The sequence below is a fragment of the Puntigrus tetrazona genome, unplaced genomic scaffold (genome assembly GCF_018831695.1).
Source record: "Puntigrus tetrazona isolate hp1 unplaced genomic scaffold, ASM1883169v1 S000000283, whole genome shotgun sequence".
Classification (NCBI taxonomy): domain Eukaryota; kingdom Metazoa; phylum Chordata; class Actinopteri; order Cypriniformes; family Cyprinidae; genus Puntigrus; species Puntigrus tetrazona.
Window position 1 is genome coordinate 1,435,001 of NW_025047944.1, and position 17,500 is coordinate 1,452,500.

Here is a 17,500-nt window from a genome sequence, read left to right on the forward strand (position 1 = left end):
ATTGTGATGGAAACTTCAGAAGTGAAGCGGAAGGCGGAAGCGGCGCGCTTCAAAACAGACCGCGGCGGCTTTCAAAATAAAAGCGGAGCGGAGCTAAAAATAGGTTTTACCTCAAATCCATACAAATTATAAACTCAACGAAAATCAATCACTGTTTTCACAACAGTCCACAAATTACAAATATAAAATGTGCATTATTCATATCTGTATCATATCTTGAAGATGTAAAGTAAATATGTTTATTATAATAAAAAAAAACATATACGTTCAAACTAATTACATTGCGTTTGACTGTGATTTATACTAGACACTTTTATGGTGCATTTTCCATTTTAAGTATTATTTTTTTTTTTTTTAGCTATTTAGTTCAAGTAAGTCTTATTTATGTATTTTAATTCAATGCTTTGAATGCAGAAAGGCACTCATGACTAAGAGATTTACATATCACTCACACGCACCATATCACACAATAAATGCAAAATAAAATAATTTGTGAGGAAAAAATCTATATACAGATAAAAATGTAGGAATGTAAAATTTCAAAAGCAACACATTATTACATTAATTAACATACTCATTTAAATTAATTTTTACTAATTTAAAACACAATAACATTTAACATGCTTTCTTATATATATATATATATATATATATATATATATATATATATATATATATATATATATTTTTCTCATATATATATTTTTTTTTTTTTATTTTTTTTTTTTTTTATATATATATATATATATATATATATATATATATATATATATATATATATATATATATATATATATATATATATATATATATATATATATATATATATATGTATGTACAAGGAATAAGCATGTTGTTTGAATTCCTAGATAAATATTAAGCTGAATGACATTTTTGATTTAATTTTGTTGTGTTATTTTATACGTTTTCTACGGACATAACATCACTTTTGTGAATTTCTTTGGATGCGGACATCTTCAAATCGTTGACCCATGGTGTGCAAATAGGTTTTACAATTGTTGCTCATAAATCTAAAATCTAGAAAACTTTTTTCTTCCTGTTCTTATGAAAAATGCACGCGTCTTGGCGTACCGTGACGCTGATTGGCTGAGAGCGCGGCCCCGACTCCTCCCCCTCCCGCCCACAATCACGAAGTCCAGCAGGAGCGTTCAGACCGATCTTCTCGGGAACACCTTCATCACTTCGAGGACACCTGCAGAAGACCTGAACACTCACCGAAGGATGAAGATGAACGAGTCTCTTCACGCGTTTGACTTCGAGCGGCAGTTTAACGATCGCGCCGCGCTCGAGTGGTTTGAACAGAACTGGTGAGTCAAATGATCAGAAGCGAATCACTGATTCGTTTCGGTTCATTCTTTTATTCCTGATGTGCGACCCGCGCTAAATGAACGTTATAATGCATGCACAAAAGCATAATTATACTTATTGCATAATAATTATTATTATATTTTTAATAACAGACAGTACAAGACTCTTAACATCTTGACTTTTCTGACATGTGTCCTGCTTTAACTTTTCATAAAGGCAGTAGGCTGTATGTTAAAACCCTCCCTGCTCATTAAAAGAGATTGACCTTTGACCTTTCAGCTTACATATCACAATGAACAAATATTCTGTGCATTAATGTGTTTGTTCATGAACTAAATGAAGTGTTCAGACGGTTTTCCAGGAGATTTATGACTGTTCTGATTATTTGATGGATAAGACGGGTTCATGTTGAGGACATGATTCGATCACCTTTGACCTTTCGGCTGATTGTGACGTGTGTCCTAATAAAGCGTCCGGACACCGTATGTTTGCAGGTTCAGATCGGTTGAAGGAATGAATGTGTATTATATATAGTGTGTCTTGCTGCCACGTTTCTGTGTGATGTCTGTATTGATCAGGTCTGATGTGTTTCAGGGGAGCAGCGTTCGTTCTGTCCGGGCGTGACGCGCGCCTTCATTTTCTTCGGACGCCTCTTTATGAAGGACAGACAGAAGCTGGACCTGAGGAAGCCTCTCATGCTCTGGTCGTTATGTCTGGCCATATTCAGGTGAGGCTCAAAACACACGAGAGTTATGGGGTATGAACTCAGAATTGCAATTTGGAGGGAAAAAAGCGAGTGAAGTGTTTTTGCAATATATTATTTATATTCATATTCATATTCAAGATATATTCTGTGATTATATTTAGATTTTTTATGCTCGCTCAGATTAAAGATTTTCTAATATTGTCCAGAAAAAAATATATATAAATAAGTAAAAAAAAAAAAATATAAAAATATATATATATATATATATATATATATATATATATATATATATATATATATATATATATTAGTTATGAGATATGAACTCAGAATTGCAATTTGGAGGAAAAAAGCGAGTAAAGTATTTTTGCAATATGTTATTTATATTCATATTCGGTGGCGATGTATATTAATAAAAAATGCATTGTATGGGTCATAATAATTAATTTTTCGTTCATGCCAAAAATCAGTAAAGATCATGTTTCATGAAGATGTTTTGTGAATATCCTAGCCTAAATATGCATCGCTAAGAATATCGTTTGAACAACTTTGAAGGTGATTTTTTCCTCACCATATAGATTCTTCTGCTCCCTCAGATTCCAGATCGTCCCGATATCTCCCCGATCCTAACGAACATCAATATAAAGATTATTTCTTCATGCATGCATCTCAGCTTCGAGACACTGGCACCTGTGCCATGTACAAACCACTTTATTCCTTGCGATTCGTACTTTTTATCTCGAAAACAGAATTTAGTGAAAACATGGTAAAATAACTGTGAGATGCAAACTGAGAAAACGACATTTAACTGCTAGAAAGATACTCAGAATTCTGTTTATACATGTTTTCTGAGAGACGAGTGAGAGATGTGTGACTCCTAAGTGCTGTGTGTGTGTGTGTGTGTGTGTGTGTGTGTCAGTGTGATGGGAGCGATGCGGACGGGCTGGTACATGTTCAGCACGCTGCGGTCAGACGGGCTCCGGGGGTCAGTGTGTGACACAGACTTCTACAGCGCCCCCGTCAGCAAGTTCTGGGCGTTCGCCTTCACTCTGAGTAAAGCTCCGGAGCTCGGTGAGTCAAGCACACGCTGCACGCTTTCATGCCACTGATCGTTAGGGTGGGGAGTAATGCCTTGGGAAGGTCTTACCGTAAAAACTCTTGATCGGTGAGATGCGTTACTAAGAGCCTCGTTTGGACAGCGTTTTGGTGGTTTTCTTAATGTTTAGATTTTTTTATGCTCCCTCAGATTAAAGATTTTCTTATATTGTCCAGATCCTAAAAAAGGAGATTATTTAATTTAATAAATTGCCCGAGTGACACATTGAATTAAACATGAAAATATTTAAAATATTTTTACAAGAAATATATATATATATATATATATATATATATATATATATATATATATATATATATATATATATATATATATAGTATTTTTTATATTTTATATATATATATATATATATATATATATATATTGTGACGAGTCGGCTGCCCCTCCTCTTTATTGTCACCATCACCCCGTCCTTTATTCGCCGCCCTTCACCAGGCTCCTGACGGGAGTGGGTGTGTTCGAGAGGAGGGGCGGGTATTGTTCAGGTCTGGCGGCGTGTGACGAGGCGCACCTGAAGGGGATTAGCCTTGTCACCGTCGCCGTTAAATACCTGACCGCGTCTCTCCTCGGGAGACCGGTCTCTTCCCCGCACATGCACGCTGGTGTCCTCGTGGGTCCAGGAAGGGTGCGCGATGGACCTCACCCCGCCGTCCGAGAAGTGCGTATAGTCCAGGCTGTGAGCACACAGCTCATCCCACTCTGCCGCCCGGAGCAACGAAGCGACGGAGACGCCGCGGAAGAAGCCGCCGCCCCTCGCGCCCGGACCAGAAAAAGGGAGCGTGTGCGACCGCCGGACTCCGCCCCTTACCTGGACCCTTCCCCTGGAACACGGCCTCAACCTTCACTTTCCGTGGCACGACGAGGACACCAGATCCCTTTTATTTGGACACTTTATTTTGTATTATTATTATTTTGTCAATAAAAGCCTCTCCGAGGCCTGACGCCACGCCCACTGTGTCTGTCGTTGGCTCCTCCGTCACAATATATATATATATATATATATATATATATATATATATATATATATATATATATATATATATATATATATATATATATATATATATAAATTTTTATTATTATTTATTTTTATGATTTTTTTAATAGTGTAAAATGTAATTTTTTTTTTAATCATTTTTCATAGTGCAAAGTCATACATGTTGCTTAAAGGTGTTTGGCAGATGTTGCACTTTTATATTTCTGTAAAGTACAGAAAGTTTATTCATTTCTTTCTTTAACGCATGAACCCTAACCCCAACATTTAACCCCTAAAATGAATGTCCCGTGTGCTCCTGAATAGTTATGAGAACAGACTGTTTGTTGTAAAAGGATTAAAAGCAGAAATGTGACACTCAAGTTTTTAGTTATTATACGCTCATAAATGTGTTGTTTGAGATGTAAAGTGTGCATTTTGAGCATTAGCCATAATACTCGTCTAACCAGATTCACCAGACTGACCAGATTATGTGCTACGCTTACGTTTGCTCGTGAAAACATTAACGTTTCACACAAAAATACAAGAAATGATGTTTAGCATCAGCGGAAAAGCCGTTTGTTTATTTATTTATTTGCATTATGCCATTTTTCATGACATGTTCTCATTATTATAACATAAAAAACGATAACGTCTTCATATTATTTGATTTGTAAAGCATCTACACGGCAGGTGTGTGGAAACAATCAGATAAAAAAGGTGGAGAAAAGCAGAAAAACTGAAAAGCATTTTCTTGTAAATAATATACATTCTTACATAATCTCTATAAAATATATTCTTTAGATTTTTCAGCGTATAACCTTTTACTCGTTGCAAACGTAAATATAGCTAAACTTAATAATTGAGTTGCGATATTCATAGTTTAAATAAAAAGTTGCGATGTCCAAATGCAAAAAAAAAATCTTAAAATGTTATTAATGCAAAAAATGCACAAAATTGGTGGCAAAAGCCTATCTCTTGTAGTATTCGGGTGCATTGCTCTCTGAAGGCCTGTCTGTGTTGATGTTCAGGAGACACGGTGTTCATCGTCCTGAGGAAGCAGCGTCTGATCTTCCTGCACTGGTATCATCACATCACCGTCCTGCTGTACACCTGGTACACCTATAAAGAGCGCGTGGCCGGCGGCGGCTGGTTCATGACCATGAACTACACCGTCCACGCGTTCATGTACAGCTACTACACGGCTAAAGCGTCCGGCGCGCGCGTGCCGCGGCTCCTGGCCGTGTTGGTCACGCTCCTGCAGATCGCACAGATGCTGGCGGGCCTGAGCGTCCTGGGCCTGGTCTGGGTCTGGAAACACCACGAGCGCTGCTTCTCCACCACGCAGAACATGGCCTGCGCCTCGCTCATGTACCTCAGCTACCTGCTGCTCTTCTCCGTCTTCTTCTATCAGTCCTACCTCAGACGCTCCGGAGACCAGAAGAGAGACAAGCGAGAGTAACGAGAGGATCCGACCGTTTACATGCTCGCCGATTCAAACACACAGAGAGAAAGACAAATAAAGCCTAGTAATATCGTTATTTTTAAATATGCTATATATAAATATTAAAAGCGTATATGAGGTGCAAAAGCCTCTAAATGTGAACATGGAGGTTTAACAATTTAAAAATGTCACCATCCAGTACATGCATATATATATATATATATATATATATACTACCATCAAGAGTTTGGGATCAGTACGATTTTTAATTTATAAGATATTGATTTTTTTAAATAAGAAGTTTCTTATGCTCTGCATTTATTTGAATGAAAATACAGAAAAACCGGAGTAATGTGAAATATTATTGGCATTTAAAATAAGGGGTTTCTGTTTAAAATATACTTTAAAATATAATTTATTTTTGCGATGCAACGTTGAATTTCTGTTAGCCATTGCTCCGGTCAAAGTGTCACTCGATTGTTCAGAAATCATTCTAATATGCTGATTTATTATTAGAATTATGTATTGAAATATTTTGGGGCAATGCTTTTCAGGATTCTTAGATTAATAAAAAGTTAAAAAGGACAGCATTTATTCAAAAAAAAAAAAAAAAAAAAAAAATATATATATATATATATATATATATATATATTATTTTTTTGTGCAACATATTAAAAAAAAAAAAAATATTTTACATTGTAATAATATTTATTACAATATTTTTTCATAATTTTTAATTACAGTTAAGCACTTCGATGTTCTCATTATTTTAATGATGTCAATTTAATTTTGTAAGAATTTATTGAATTCCTCTGGTTATTTTAATAAGGTGTGCCTAACCTAGTCAATGTTTGAGGGTGAAATGTGACTTTAATCAAATGTTTTGTGAGGTTCGGTCTTTTATGTGTGAATGAGTTAATGGTGTTAATGTTTACAGGCCATTGATTTTATCACCTTTGAAACAAAGCCACACATTGTCCTCTGATGACCGTAACCATTGATCAGGTAATACTGAGTGATGAAAACGTGAGCTGGGTATCAGTGTATTTGACTCGCAGCTACATCTGTCACGACATGTCCACATATCTGCACAGAACCTCACTGAGAATGCAGACATGATCAAGTATGTCAGGAAATATGAGCGCTTGCAGGTTTTTTCAGTAGATTCCTGTAAAACATGCTGCATGATGCATATTTCTGCACCTCTGAGTCCTAGATTACAGGTTCTAGCTCTTCAGCGCAGCTCTAAAGCAGCTCATGTTGTGTCGAGGCCTGTGGAAAGCTGTCTTTCCGGTTGATCTGGTTGACTTATCTGCTTTTCTAGAGACTTCGAGATTCCTTCTCTTCAGCAGGCGTCTGTTTATCTGTTCTTCTAGATCTCCTCGAACATTAGGAACACCAAACGTCGTCTGAATGTATTTTCCCCGGCTGTTATTTATATGAACGACTGACCAAAGGTTTTACTCATTTTAAGATGTCTTCTGTTTACACTGGGGATGTTCTGAAGCGTGCGTTTATTAACAATAAACACCTGGTGATCATATTTTAGTGCCGTCGTTTCTCAGCAAGGTCTTAAAGAGTTTAAAGAGATGTTTTAAAGCTGGTCCCTTTAAAGCTGGACAGATGTTACATGAACAGTTTTCTCCAATGATTCGTTCAGTGATTCATTTTTCTAGCGATTAAGTGAGCTTTTAACTCTCCAAAAGCCACAGCCAGTGGTGAAGAATCAATTTATATTTTCATTCAGATCAACAAGTGGGCGGGGAATATGCAAATGTTCAGGTCACCATCAAGCGGCTTTGGGGTTCGACTCGTTTCAGTGATTCGAAAGAGTCGACTCGTTCGTTTGAGAGTCAGTAACTTTCTACGCGGTGCACTTTCAGATGTAAAGCTTTGCAAGAAGTCTCCGTTCGTTTAGAGCTGTGTCGAACACCACACGAAAGCCCTTCAGTGCTGCCCTCTTCTGGACTGATGGACCTGAGAGGAGAGGAGGAGCATCAGATGGGTTCGGACACGGACAGAAAGCCCTCGGACCCTGCTGTCATGTGCTGATCTGGAGCTTGGAGGCTGGATGGAGATGAGTGGAGTTTCGTCTGATAGAATGATTCAGAGAAACTCTTTCGGAGGAGGTGGGATGTCTCTGTGGTTTCTGGTCCCCATCAGTTTGCCTGTGTTCACTCTGCCTGGAATCTGGACCATGTGAGTATTTATCAGTGCCCTCAAATATAATCATTTCAATAAAAACGGAAGTGTTTTAATTTGCAGAGCATTTTTAGTATTATTGACAAACTAGTTTATGTCTTTTATTGTTTTAGTTGACTACAGTAGTTAACAACAATGGCTGATATATCTGATATATTGTTACTTGCAATACATCCTTTATCGTAATGCGTTTATGTGCATTTATTAAATGTGCAATGTGTTTAGAGCGAGTGAGTGGAGTTAAATGATATCACTTGGTAAGCGGTTTCTGTGCAAACTTCTCTTTGAGTAGAATCTGTGAGGTCCTGGGCTTACGGCTCTCTTTCTCTCACAGATATGCGATGGCCCTGAACAACCAGCACGTCTGTCCTGTGAACAACTGGTGAATACCGAATCTTCTGCAAAACAGAGCATGCTGTGATTGACTTATTCAGACATCTGATGTTTAATACTTCTATCTCCGCCACGATAAACGAATAGGATTTTGCTGAAGCGTGTGATTAGATCACATTGATTTTGAGGTTTGACCGCCACGTCTCTGTGTTTGTTCGGATTGATCCGTTTGTTAAATGCCGAACTATACAGTTTACTATCTGGAGAGTTTAGTTATCTCACGTTTGTTAATGAGAAGGAAAGGTTTTGTAATGTTAAAAATCAAACACCTCAAACCTTTGTTGTAGTCAGCGGATATTGTCACAGCCTGCGTGTGTTTGTAGGGTATATAACTCCACCTGTGAGACGTCTTTGGTTCTTCAGAGCGGATCTGACCTGTGCTGCACGCTGGACAACATCCCACTCATCAGGTACCAAAACAGTACACTTTATTAGAAAATGAGCGAAATGTGTATATGGTCAGAGGTGTTTTAGATCCTCCCGGTGTGTGTGCAGTAAATGTGGTGGCGTTCCTCCAGAGAGCTGCTGGTTCAGTCTGCTGTGCAGCACTGCTTCGTTCGTGGGTGAGTGATTCACTGATTCAGTTCTGAACTATAGAAACACTCACAGTTAAAGTCATTGTTCTGTTTGTGTTACAGTGAGTTTGATTGTTCAGTTTCGTGTGTTACAGTGATTGTTCTGTTACAGTGACTGTAATTGTTTCGTTTTGTTTGTTACAGTGTTTTTTTCTGTTACAGTGAGTGTGATCATTCAGTTTTGTGTGTTCTGTTTGTGTTATAGTGAGTTTGATTGTTCTGTTTCGTGTGTTACAGTGACTGTAATTGTTCTATTTTGTGTTACAGTGATCCCGGTTGTTCAGTTTCGTGTGTGTTACAGTGATTGTGATCATTTTGTTTTGTATGTTACAGAGACTGTGATTGTTCTGTTTTATGTGTTATGGTGATTGTTCTGATTGTTTTGTGTGTTACAGTGATCGTGATCGTTCTGTTTTGTTACAAGGGCTGTGATCTGTTTTGTGTGTTACAGTGATCCTGATTGTTCTGTTTTGTGTGTTACAATGATTGTGATCTATTTTGTGTGTTACAGTAATTGTGATTGTTCTGTTTCGTGTGTTACAGGGATCCTGATCGTTTTGTTTTGTGTGTTACAGTGATCGTGATTTTTCTGCATTGTGTGTTACAATGATTGTGATCTGTTTCATGTGTTACAGTGATTGTGATTGTTCTGTGTTGTGTTACAGTGATTGAGATCTGTTTTGTGTGTTACAGTGATTGTGATCATTCTGTTTTGTTACAAGGGCTGTGATCTGTTTTGTGTGTTATAGTGATCGTTCTGTGTTGTGTGTTACAGTGATCCTGATTGTTCTGTTTCGTGTGTTACAGTGATCCTGATTGTTCTGTTTCGTGTGTTACAGTGATTGTTCTGTTTTGTGTGTTACAATGATTGTGATCTATTTCGTGTGTTACAGTGATTGTGATTGTTCTGTTTCATGTGTTACAGGATCCTGATCGTTTTGTTTAGTGTTACAGTGATCCTGTTCTTTTTATTTTGTGTGTTACAGTGATCGTGATTGTTCTGTTTTGTGTGTAACAATTATTATGATTTGTTTTGTGTGTTACAGTGTTTGTGATTGTTCTGTGTTACAGTGATCCTGATCGTTCTGTGTTGTGTTACAGTGACTGTTCTGTTACAGTGACTTGGATTGTTCTGTTTGTGTTACAGCGGCTGTGATTCTTGTTTCATGTGTTACAGTGATTGTGATCGGTCTGCTGCGTTACGCTCAGCTCATCCATAAGCACAGTAACAGCGTGTTGAACATCGAGGGTCTGTTTGCCGGGTGGCTCTGTGCGGCAGGACTCATGATTGTGGGAAACTTTCAAGTAAGAAAACAAGAACAAAGCAGCATTTGACTGTTTTTCTTCCACCTTTCAAATGAGAGTTTCTCCATAGACACCATTTTATTATTTGTTATTTTAATTCATTTAATTCTACATTCACCAGGGTCCAGTTTTGAAACGTATTTTGCTGGATTATAACGTTTTTAACACTTTTATTTGTTTTTCCACATTCATTAAGACTTCTGTCCTGCTGCTGTAGTTCATTAGATCTTTGAATAAGCCCATAAATGTGTGCTTTTCTTTGCTTCAGCAGATATTATGTAATAATATTATCATCACGACCAGACAAACACAGCTCGCCCTCAGTGTCTCTCCTGTCCACGTCCGCTGATTGTGTGTTATTGCATAAGTGTGAAATCAAAGGCATTCAGCCGTTTGATGTGTGTCTGTGTGTGTATCCTGCAGTGATGGAGGTGCGTGCAGATGTGCTTTAACTAAGCAGTGAAAGTGGTTAGAGATCTGGGATGGAAACTTAAGGGCTCCAGATTCAAAGGCTCTGTTAACAAAGAAAACACTAAACCTCAGGTTAAACAAGTGCAGCGCTTCTCTTTCTGACTGCACTGCCCTCCGCTGACGAACACAGCTTTCAAAGTCTTTTTTTTTTTCAGTTCTGCAATTACTTTTTTATTTACCAAAACCACGAATGTCAATAATTTGCATTTAAATAAATTCTGAGACTAAATGTTTGTTATGAGTAAAGACTGTGGGGCGCTTTTCTACTCTTTTGTTATTTAAAAAACATTTCTGCTATGTAAAAAATATAATTGTTTTGTCATTTTATGTTTCGGTGCTAATTTTACAAGTAAATACTATTTCAGTCTTTCTACTCTTATAAAAAATGTTACACTCCGATGTTTTTTTTAGGAGACGTGCAAAATTATTTTACAGTTTAGAAAGATTTGCACTTAAAATAGAAGTGTACTTGAGTTTTTTTTCTGTACTACAATGCAAACATCTACTCAGTTCTTATTTATATCTTTAAATGCATACTAAGTAAACATGCTCATGCACTTTGTGCTTTGGATATTCTTCAAGGTTTATGTGAACTTTTCACTTCAACGTTCACCTTAACTTTTTTACTTATTTACTTTTTAAACTCATTTACCACTAAAGCATGCGTATTATTCCCTTAAAGGTGCACGTTATAACCTGAAGTGTGCACGTGTGTCCCTGGAAGTCCAGATATCAGTAGGTTTTGTGGCTGTTTCTGCAGGTGGACCACGCTAAAGTTCTCCATTACGTGGGCGCGGGTCTGGCCTTCCCAGGCAGTCTGCTGTTTGTGTGTGTGCAGACGCTGCTTTCGTATCGCGCGGCCGAGACGCCCAGAGACTTCCAGACGGCTCATCTGCGCCTGACGCTCACCGCCCTGGCCTTCACCACCCTCATACTCAATATCCTCTTCACACAGCGCTCACAAAGTCCTAAAAGCGCTCCTTACGGCCACACATGCTGTGCAGTTGTTCCTTAACGTCGTGTCCCGCAGGCGGTGTGTTTTTCATCCAGGAGAGCTTCGTCCTCCAGCACGCGGCTGCTATATTGGAGTGGATGTTCGCCATCATCGTGCTGTCGTTTTACAGCTCCTTCTCGCTCGAGTTCGGCTCCATCTCTTCACAAACCCTCGGCGCGCTGGTGACCAGACGAGACGGCGTGTCTGAGGAGGGACGGAAACTAGAGAAAGTCTAGACCAACATCCGACGAGCGAACCTGAGGATCGGTGCTGGTTGTGAGCTTTACAACCTTTAGCTGCATTACAGACGATCTGAGTTTAAGAAAGTAGTAGAAATCTTTGTTAAGATTAACAGAGAATCCTGCATGAAAAATAAATACCATACAGAGGGTGAACCAACTCCGGAGTAAGGCTAAAACTACTCTGAACCCGTCTTTAAGGCAAGCACATGTGTTTCCCATCGAATAAAAATAAAACAAGGTCATTCTTGCTGTTTCTCGCAATTGCAAGTTTATTATTATTGCAAGCTGATTCTGACTTCTTCTTCTTCTTCTCGAGAGGAATCCTGACTATATGACTCAAGTCTGAATGTATAGAGTTTATAGCAATATTCTGAGAAAAGTCAGAACCTCAAGACGTGAACTTGCATATAATTGTAAAAAATGTTTTTTTTAATCCGGCGGCAGAGAAAGGCTTCCAGATACACTGTGAAAATAAATCTGTAATATAGCAGAAAAGGCATAGAAGGGCTGTTTTGTGAAAAATGTGATTTCTTGAAAATAATATGCACTTTATATACTTCTGGAAGATGTGTCGGCAATATTTGCATAATTCTGTCTGGATTTATGATGAACTTGAGTTCAGGTGCCTTGATTGAATTATATTACTGTTGCGTTGTATTGTTTGCGCTGTGCTGTCAATGTGTGAGAAAGTTGTGTATTATTTCACTGCATTATCTGCTTGTCCACAAAGGAAATATAGCAGATTTGTGAGCTGCTGTTTCTTTAATGTGTGCAGCGTTTATGAAAATACTTTCATCTGTTTGGGTTATGGTCAGTATTTAAAGCCAAACAATTAACTAATAAATTAACCCACCTTTAAAAAAGAAGTTGCTACAAACACTTTGATTTATTCTAGCATGATCCCAGCTAACAGGGATGTTCTCACAGCTCTCATTAACTTTGTTGAAGTTATATAAATGTTGTGAAAAACGCTTTTAAAGTAAAGTTTAGGGAACATTCTTATTGAGATCCACATTTTTGTCATTATGACGTATTTTTTACCAGATAAACGTTTTGGGAAACGTTGTTATAACCTTTAAATAACGTTTGAACTGGATAATATTACAAATTAATGTAAAGTCAGTAGATTGTTGTGTGAGAAAACATTGCCATTATAATCAATGAAAAAATTATTTTTTTAGAATTTATAAAACGACGTATAATAACGTTTTTTGGATGAAATATCAGTAATGTTGCGGTTCGTTAGCTTTGTTTGTTTCCGGCCGGAAATGTTTCTACGCCACGCTGTTACCATGGAGATCGTAAACAAAACAAGCTAACGTGTGGACGCGTAGACATTAGCGAAAACACCTTTTGGGATTAATAAAACGGGCTGTTGTCCAGGTTGTTCTGGGATGGACTCGCAGTATGTGAACCGGACTCTGGGGCTCTGTCTCTCTCAGGGTCTCGCCGAACTGATCGAGAACAGACCGAGGGACCCCGTCCACTTCCTGGCGCTCTGGATCCTCAAATACAAGGAGAACCAGGAGAACCAGGAGCGGGTAACACACACACACACACACACACAGACAGACATACACACACACACACACACACACACACACACACACACAGACCACACACAGACACACACACACACACACACACAGACACACACACACACACACACAGACACACACACAGACACACACACACACAAACACACACACACACACAGACACACACACACACACACACACACACACACACACACACAGACACACACACAAACACACACACACACACACACACACACACACTCACACACACACACACAGACCACAGACATACACACACACACACACACACACACACACACACAGACACACACACACACACACACACACACACAGACACACACACACACACACACACACACACACACACACACACACACACACACACACACACACAACAAACACACACACACACACACACAGACCACAGACATACACACACACACACACTGACACACACACACACACACACACACACACACACACACACACACACACACACACACACACACAGACACACACACACACACACAGACAGACAAACACACACAGACACAGACACACACACACCACAGACAGACAGACACACACACACACACACACACAGACAGACTACACACACACACACACACACAGACACATGCTCACACACACACACACTGACACACACAGACAGACCACAGACATATACAAACTCACACACACACACACACACACACACACACACACACACACACACACACACACACACACACACACTGTCAATCAGATCAGATGTTATGGAATCATATTAATAACCCGTGATCTCCTCTGTGTTTTTGTTAGAAGTCTTCTTCTCGGAGACAGTTGGAGGAGGAGCAGCGGAGGCTTCATGAAGAAACGCTGCACCAGAAACTCCTTGAAGACGAGGAGAACCGGATCAGAGCCGCAGAGCAGCTCCAGGTCGCTCCAGAGCAACAGGTCAGCTCTCCACTGATGTCTGCTTTATTATCACAGTAATCAGCTGAGATACAATCCGAGGGAGCAAAACATATAAATACTGAGAAAATCACCTTTAAATTCATCCAAAAGAATCTCTTTTCAATGCATGTCACTAATCAGAAATGAAGTTTTTGTGTGGAGCGACTCGATGTATGTTTCTCATGATGTGTTTTGACAGGCTGAGCCGGACCAGGGAGAAGACCAGGTTCGAGTCACTGATGTCCTTCGTGTCCTCATGACCGGTCAAATAACACACAATTCCTCTGAAAAACACTCACGAAAATATACGAATATTTTTGTATTAGGCTGTTTGCTTACTATTATTGCATTTATTAATATTTGAAATTAGTTTTTAATTTTGTTTTAAATAAATTTGACATTTTTGTAATTTTTTTTAGTAATGTTTAGTAGTGTAGCTTTACATTTTTTTTATCCAAATTTAGATTTAGTTATTTTTGAAATTCAACTTTATGATGTTTTATAAGTGTTTCATGTAATACTGCATTTATATTTCCTTCGATTTCTGCTTTATTTTAATTACTGAACGATTTTTAATAGTTTTAGTTAACAATAACTTAAATAAATAATTCACAAAATTAAATTAAAATTAAATTATTCATAATTTATATCAGGATTAAAAGTCACAAGAAGTTTTATTTTATTTTATAATCCATTGTAATGAAGAAATTGAATTGCGAGAACAAAGTCAGAAGTTTATATTTCACAATTCAGACATTTTATGATTTTTATTCTGTTTTCCTGGGATTGGTAGCTGAAGACATTTGCTTGTTTCTTTGTAAGTTCCACTCGATGCAGTTTAACCGTCTGTCTCTCAGCAGATAGATGCAGTGGATCAGACCGAGACAGATCCTCCAGCAGAAGATCAGGTGATCCATCACACCACTCTCAATCACAAAGGTTTACTGAAGAAAGAAAGAAATAAATCTGGGTGTTTTTCCCCACGAGGAGGCGGATCGTAGAGAATCAGATGAGGACCGGACCTCTGAGCTCCTGAACACCGAGAGATCTCAGGCTCAGGACACACAGGTGAGATACACTCCATCATGAAGCCCATCACTGTCCAGTGATCTGACCGGACCGCGTTCACCTTCAGAGGGACACAGACGAGCCTGGACCAGAGACAGAAGAAGATCCTGATGAGAGACAGACAGAGACTGAGGACAAAGTGAGAACGCTAGTTTAGACTCATCTCGTACTCTTTCAGTGGTGTTTAAGATGTGCTGCATGCTTTAAATACAGAAAACTACATCTGAGAATTATTAATGCTCCTACAAACAGCAATGAAGCATACGAGTGTGTTAAAACTTGTTCAGAAACACTGTGCTCTGGGGACTCCTGCTGATCAGTTTCACACACACACACACACACACACACACACACACACACACACACACACACTCACACACTCTTGGATAAGATTGGATGTAGCTGAGAGAGTTTAATATTTCTACACACTGACACAGATATCTCTCTCCTCACAGGAATCAGAAAAACCTGAAGAGATGGAAGAGAAACCAGAGCAGACCGATCCTGCAGAGATCTGAGAGATTTATGATCAGCATGTGTGTCACACACACACACGTGTGTGTCTTGGATAAGATTGGATGTAGCTGAGAGAGTTTAATATTTCTACACACTGACACAGATATCTCTCTCCTCACAGGAATCAGAAAAACCTGAAGAGATGGAAGAGAAACCAGAGCAGACTGTTCCTGCAGAGATCTGAGAGATTTATGATCAGCGTGTGTGTGTGTACGTGTGTGTATGTGTGTGTACGTGTGTGTGTGTATGAGTACATGTGTGAGTGTGTGTGTATGTGTGAGAATGTGTGTGTGTGTGTGTCTGTGTGTGTGTGTGAGAGAATGTGTGTGTGTGTGTGTGTGTGTGTGTGTGTGTGTGTGTGTGTGTGTGTGTGTGTGTGTGTGTGTGTGTGTGTGTGTGTGTGTGTGTGTGTGTGTGTGTGTGTGTGTGTGTGTTGCACGCAGGAAGAAGAGGACGGAAGCTAAACATGACGTGTGTTTCTCATTCAACTAAATCTCATTCCTGCTGATATTAAAGTATAGTTATGGTCACTGAACGCCGGTGTCCTGTCATTGAGTGTGTTTATGATGCTGCTCCTCTCGAGTGTGAAACGTCTAGGAAAATGGGCTTCAGATATTTTTGAATTTCCGTGAGGTTTTCTCCATGCGAGGCGGAACGACCTTGAAAGAATCCACCCAGAATGGCGTTCTGCTCCGTCAGCAGCGTGATCAGCTGTGTCTCCTCCCAGAGCACACAATCACCCCGGACCCCGTCGGTCAGCTCTGACCAGAGACCGCAGGAGCGATGGAGCGTCTCGCTCTGACCGTCTTCGAGGCGTTGCGCTCCTTCACCGAGCTGTTTCTCACTCCGCCGCTCAGAGCCACGCTCCCTGACCTGAGTGACACTGACCTCAGGACCCTGGACCCCGGTGAGTGACCATCATCTCATTTATACGGCAGAAAATATCTTTTCAAATATGCATATAAATGTGCTTCAAAATACACAAAAATGGTCCAAAAATATAGTCGCTGAAAACATATATTTACTGAAATATGCATTTTCTACCAATATATTTTTGACCAGTTTTTATGGAGAGCTGAGTTGCTCAAAATATATAAATAAATCAAAATGCATAATTAACTAATTAAATGCATAGATAAAAATATGAATTCACTATAATACAAATATGCATTCATCATTTATACATTAGATTATACATTTAGATTTAGTTTTTATTACTTTGAAGTAATAACATTTGTTGGATAAATATTAATAAAAAAAAGCAACAAAGGACAATTTATTTATTTATTTGTTTAATTAAATGTGAAGGAAATAAGTAAATAACTCACTTTAATTGTATTCTCTTATTTTTAGTTTTGTATTTAATGTATTTTTTTCCGATGTTTTATTGGCAAACAAGGCAAAGCTTTAGTTTAAAAAAAAGAATTCATTAGAAAAAGGTTTCATAAAGCCTGACATACTTCTTGTGCCTCTGCTGCTGTCGTAATCATCTCCTGACTCATGATTACAACACACACTGATTTCTGCTCAAACGGTCTCTTGCTACAGTCTTGTGTCTTGATCCTCAGATGATCGAGTGTTTAAGGCCAGAGAACTGTGGGAGAGTTCAGGAGCCGTTATCATGGCTGTGAGGAGACCCGGATGATTCC

The 17,500-nt window shown here is 38.8% G+C and overlaps 5 protein-coding genes across 17 annotated transcripts in view; 4 read left to right on the forward strand and 1 right to left on the reverse strand.

Moving 5' to 3' along the window:
- The window catches only part of uros (uroporphyrinogen III synthase), a 5,101-nt gene extending 5,042 nt beyond the window's left edge, over positions 1-59 (reverse strand). For 5 of the 7 annotated variants that reach the window (XM_043231251.1, XM_043231255.1, XM_043231252.1 and 2 more), the window contains exon 1: positions 1-59. This exon is cut by the window's left edge and continues 34 nt beyond it. The gene's annotated coding sequence lies outside the window, so the exon portion shown is untranslated. The other 2 variants (XM_043231253.1, XM_043231254.1) reach the window with 2 other exon arrangements.
- A 1,006-nt stretch (positions 60-1,065) lies between these two features.
- Positions 1,066-6,026, forward strand: zgc:92749 (Elongation of very long chain fatty acids protein 6-like). The gene is made up of 5 exons (XM_043231111.1): positions 1,066-1,328; positions 1,672-1,730; positions 1,924-2,056; positions 2,955-3,106; positions 5,157-6,026. Exons 1-5 carry the CDS (start codon positions 1,066-1,068, stop codon positions 5,585-5,587), a joined length of 1,038 nt encoding a protein of 345 aa, XP_043087046.1. The 3' UTR covers positions 5,588-6,026.
- A 270-nt stretch (positions 6,027-6,296) lies between these two features.
- zgc:86738 (Transmembrane protein 150A-like) lies at positions 6,297-12,629 on the forward strand. Of its 3 annotated transcripts, none has more exons than XM_043231096.1 (7): positions 6,297-7,768; positions 8,106-8,153; positions 8,488-8,574; positions 8,660-8,727; positions 9,917-10,044; positions 11,276-11,453; positions 11,546-12,629. In XM_043231096.1, the coding sequence occupies exons 1-7, from the start codon at positions 7,641-7,643 to the stop codon at positions 11,743-11,745; spliced, it is 837 nt and encodes a 278-aa protein (XP_043087031.1). In that variant the 5' UTR covers positions 6,297-7,640; the 3' UTR covers positions 11,746-12,629. The 3 variants fall into 3 exon arrangements, with proteins under 3 accessions (XP_043087031.1, XP_043087033.1, XP_043087032.1); XM_043231098.1 differs by lacking the exon at positions 11,546-12,629 and adding an exon at positions 10,468-10,475 and having other exon boundaries at positions 11,276-11,407; XM_043231097.1 differs by lacking the exons at positions 11,276-11,453; positions 11,546-12,629 and adding an exon at positions 10,468-11,262.
- A 430-nt stretch (positions 12,630-13,059) lies between these two features.
- dydc2 (DPY30 domain containing 2) lies at positions 13,060-15,873 on the forward strand. 4 transcript variants are annotated; one of them, XM_043231230.1, is made up of 7 exons: positions 13,060-13,292; positions 14,133-14,267; positions 14,467-14,493; positions 15,125-15,175; positions 15,255-15,335; positions 15,403-15,474; positions 15,791-15,873. In XM_043231230.1, exons 1-7 carry the CDS (start codon positions 13,146-13,148, stop codon positions 15,851-15,853), a joined length of 576 nt encoding a protein of 191 aa, XP_043087165.1. In that variant the 5' UTR covers positions 13,060-13,145; the 3' UTR covers positions 15,854-15,873. The 4 variants fall into 4 exon arrangements, with proteins under 4 accessions (XP_043087165.1, XP_043087167.1, XP_043087166.1 ...); XM_043231232.1 differs by having other exon boundaries at positions 15,258-15,335; XM_043231231.1 differs by having other exon boundaries at positions 15,128-15,175.
- Positions 15,874-16,190: 317 nt separating this feature from the next.
- Positions 16,191-17,500, forward strand: part of LOC122333482 (peroxiredoxin-like 2A) — a 3,904-nt gene continuing 2,594 nt past the window's right edge. The window contains exons 1-2 of one of the 2 annotated variants that reach the window (XM_043231114.1): positions 16,191-16,758; positions 17,420-17,500. The exon at positions 17,420-17,500 is cut by the window's right edge and continues 11 nt beyond it. In XM_043231114.1, the coding sequence (XP_043087049.1) occupies positions 16,635-16,758; positions 17,420-17,500 (205 nt within the window). In that variant the 5' untranslated portion in view covers positions 16,191-16,634. The remainder of the gene's footprint in view (positions 16,759-17,419) is intronic. The other variant, XM_043231112.1, reaches the window with a different exon arrangement.

Bases quoted from the DNA above. Each gene is read 5' to 3' on its own strand.
- zgc:92749 (XM_043231111.1), top strand. From the start codon at position 1,066: ATGAAAAATGCACGCGTCTTGGCGTACCGTGACGCTGATTGGCTGAGA. The intron at 1,329-1,671 runs GTGAGTCAAATG...AACTAAATGAAG, and splicing joins GAGTGGTTTGAACAGAACTG to TGTTCAGACGGTTTTCCAGG. The intron at 3,107-5,156 runs GTGAGTCAAGCA...GTTGATGTTCAG, and splicing joins GAGTAAAGCTCCGGAGCTCG to GAGACACGGTGTTCATCGTC.
- zgc:86738 (XM_043231096.1), top strand. From the start codon at position 7,641: ATGGAGATGAGTGGAGTTTCGTCTGATAGAATGATTCAGAGAAACTCT. The intron at 7,769-8,105 runs GTGAGTATTTAT...TTTCTCTCACAG, and splicing joins CTGCCTGGAATCTGGACCAT to ATATGCGATGGCCCTGAACA. The intron at 8,728-9,916 runs GTGAGTGATTCA...CATGTGTTACAG, and splicing joins CAGCACTGCTTCGTTCGTGG to TGATTGTGATCGGTCTGCTG.
- dydc2 (XM_043231230.1), top strand. From the start codon at position 13,146: ATGGACTCGCAGTATGTGAACCGGACTCTGGGGCTCTGTCTCTCTCAG. The intron at 15,336-15,402 runs GTGAGATACACT...GTTCACCTTCAG, and splicing joins CTCAGGCTCAGGACACACAG to AGGGACACAGACGAGCCTGG. The intron at 15,475-15,790 runs GTGAGAACGCTA...CTCTCCTCACAG, and splicing joins AGACAGAGACTGAGGACAAA to GAATCAGAAAAACCTGAAGA.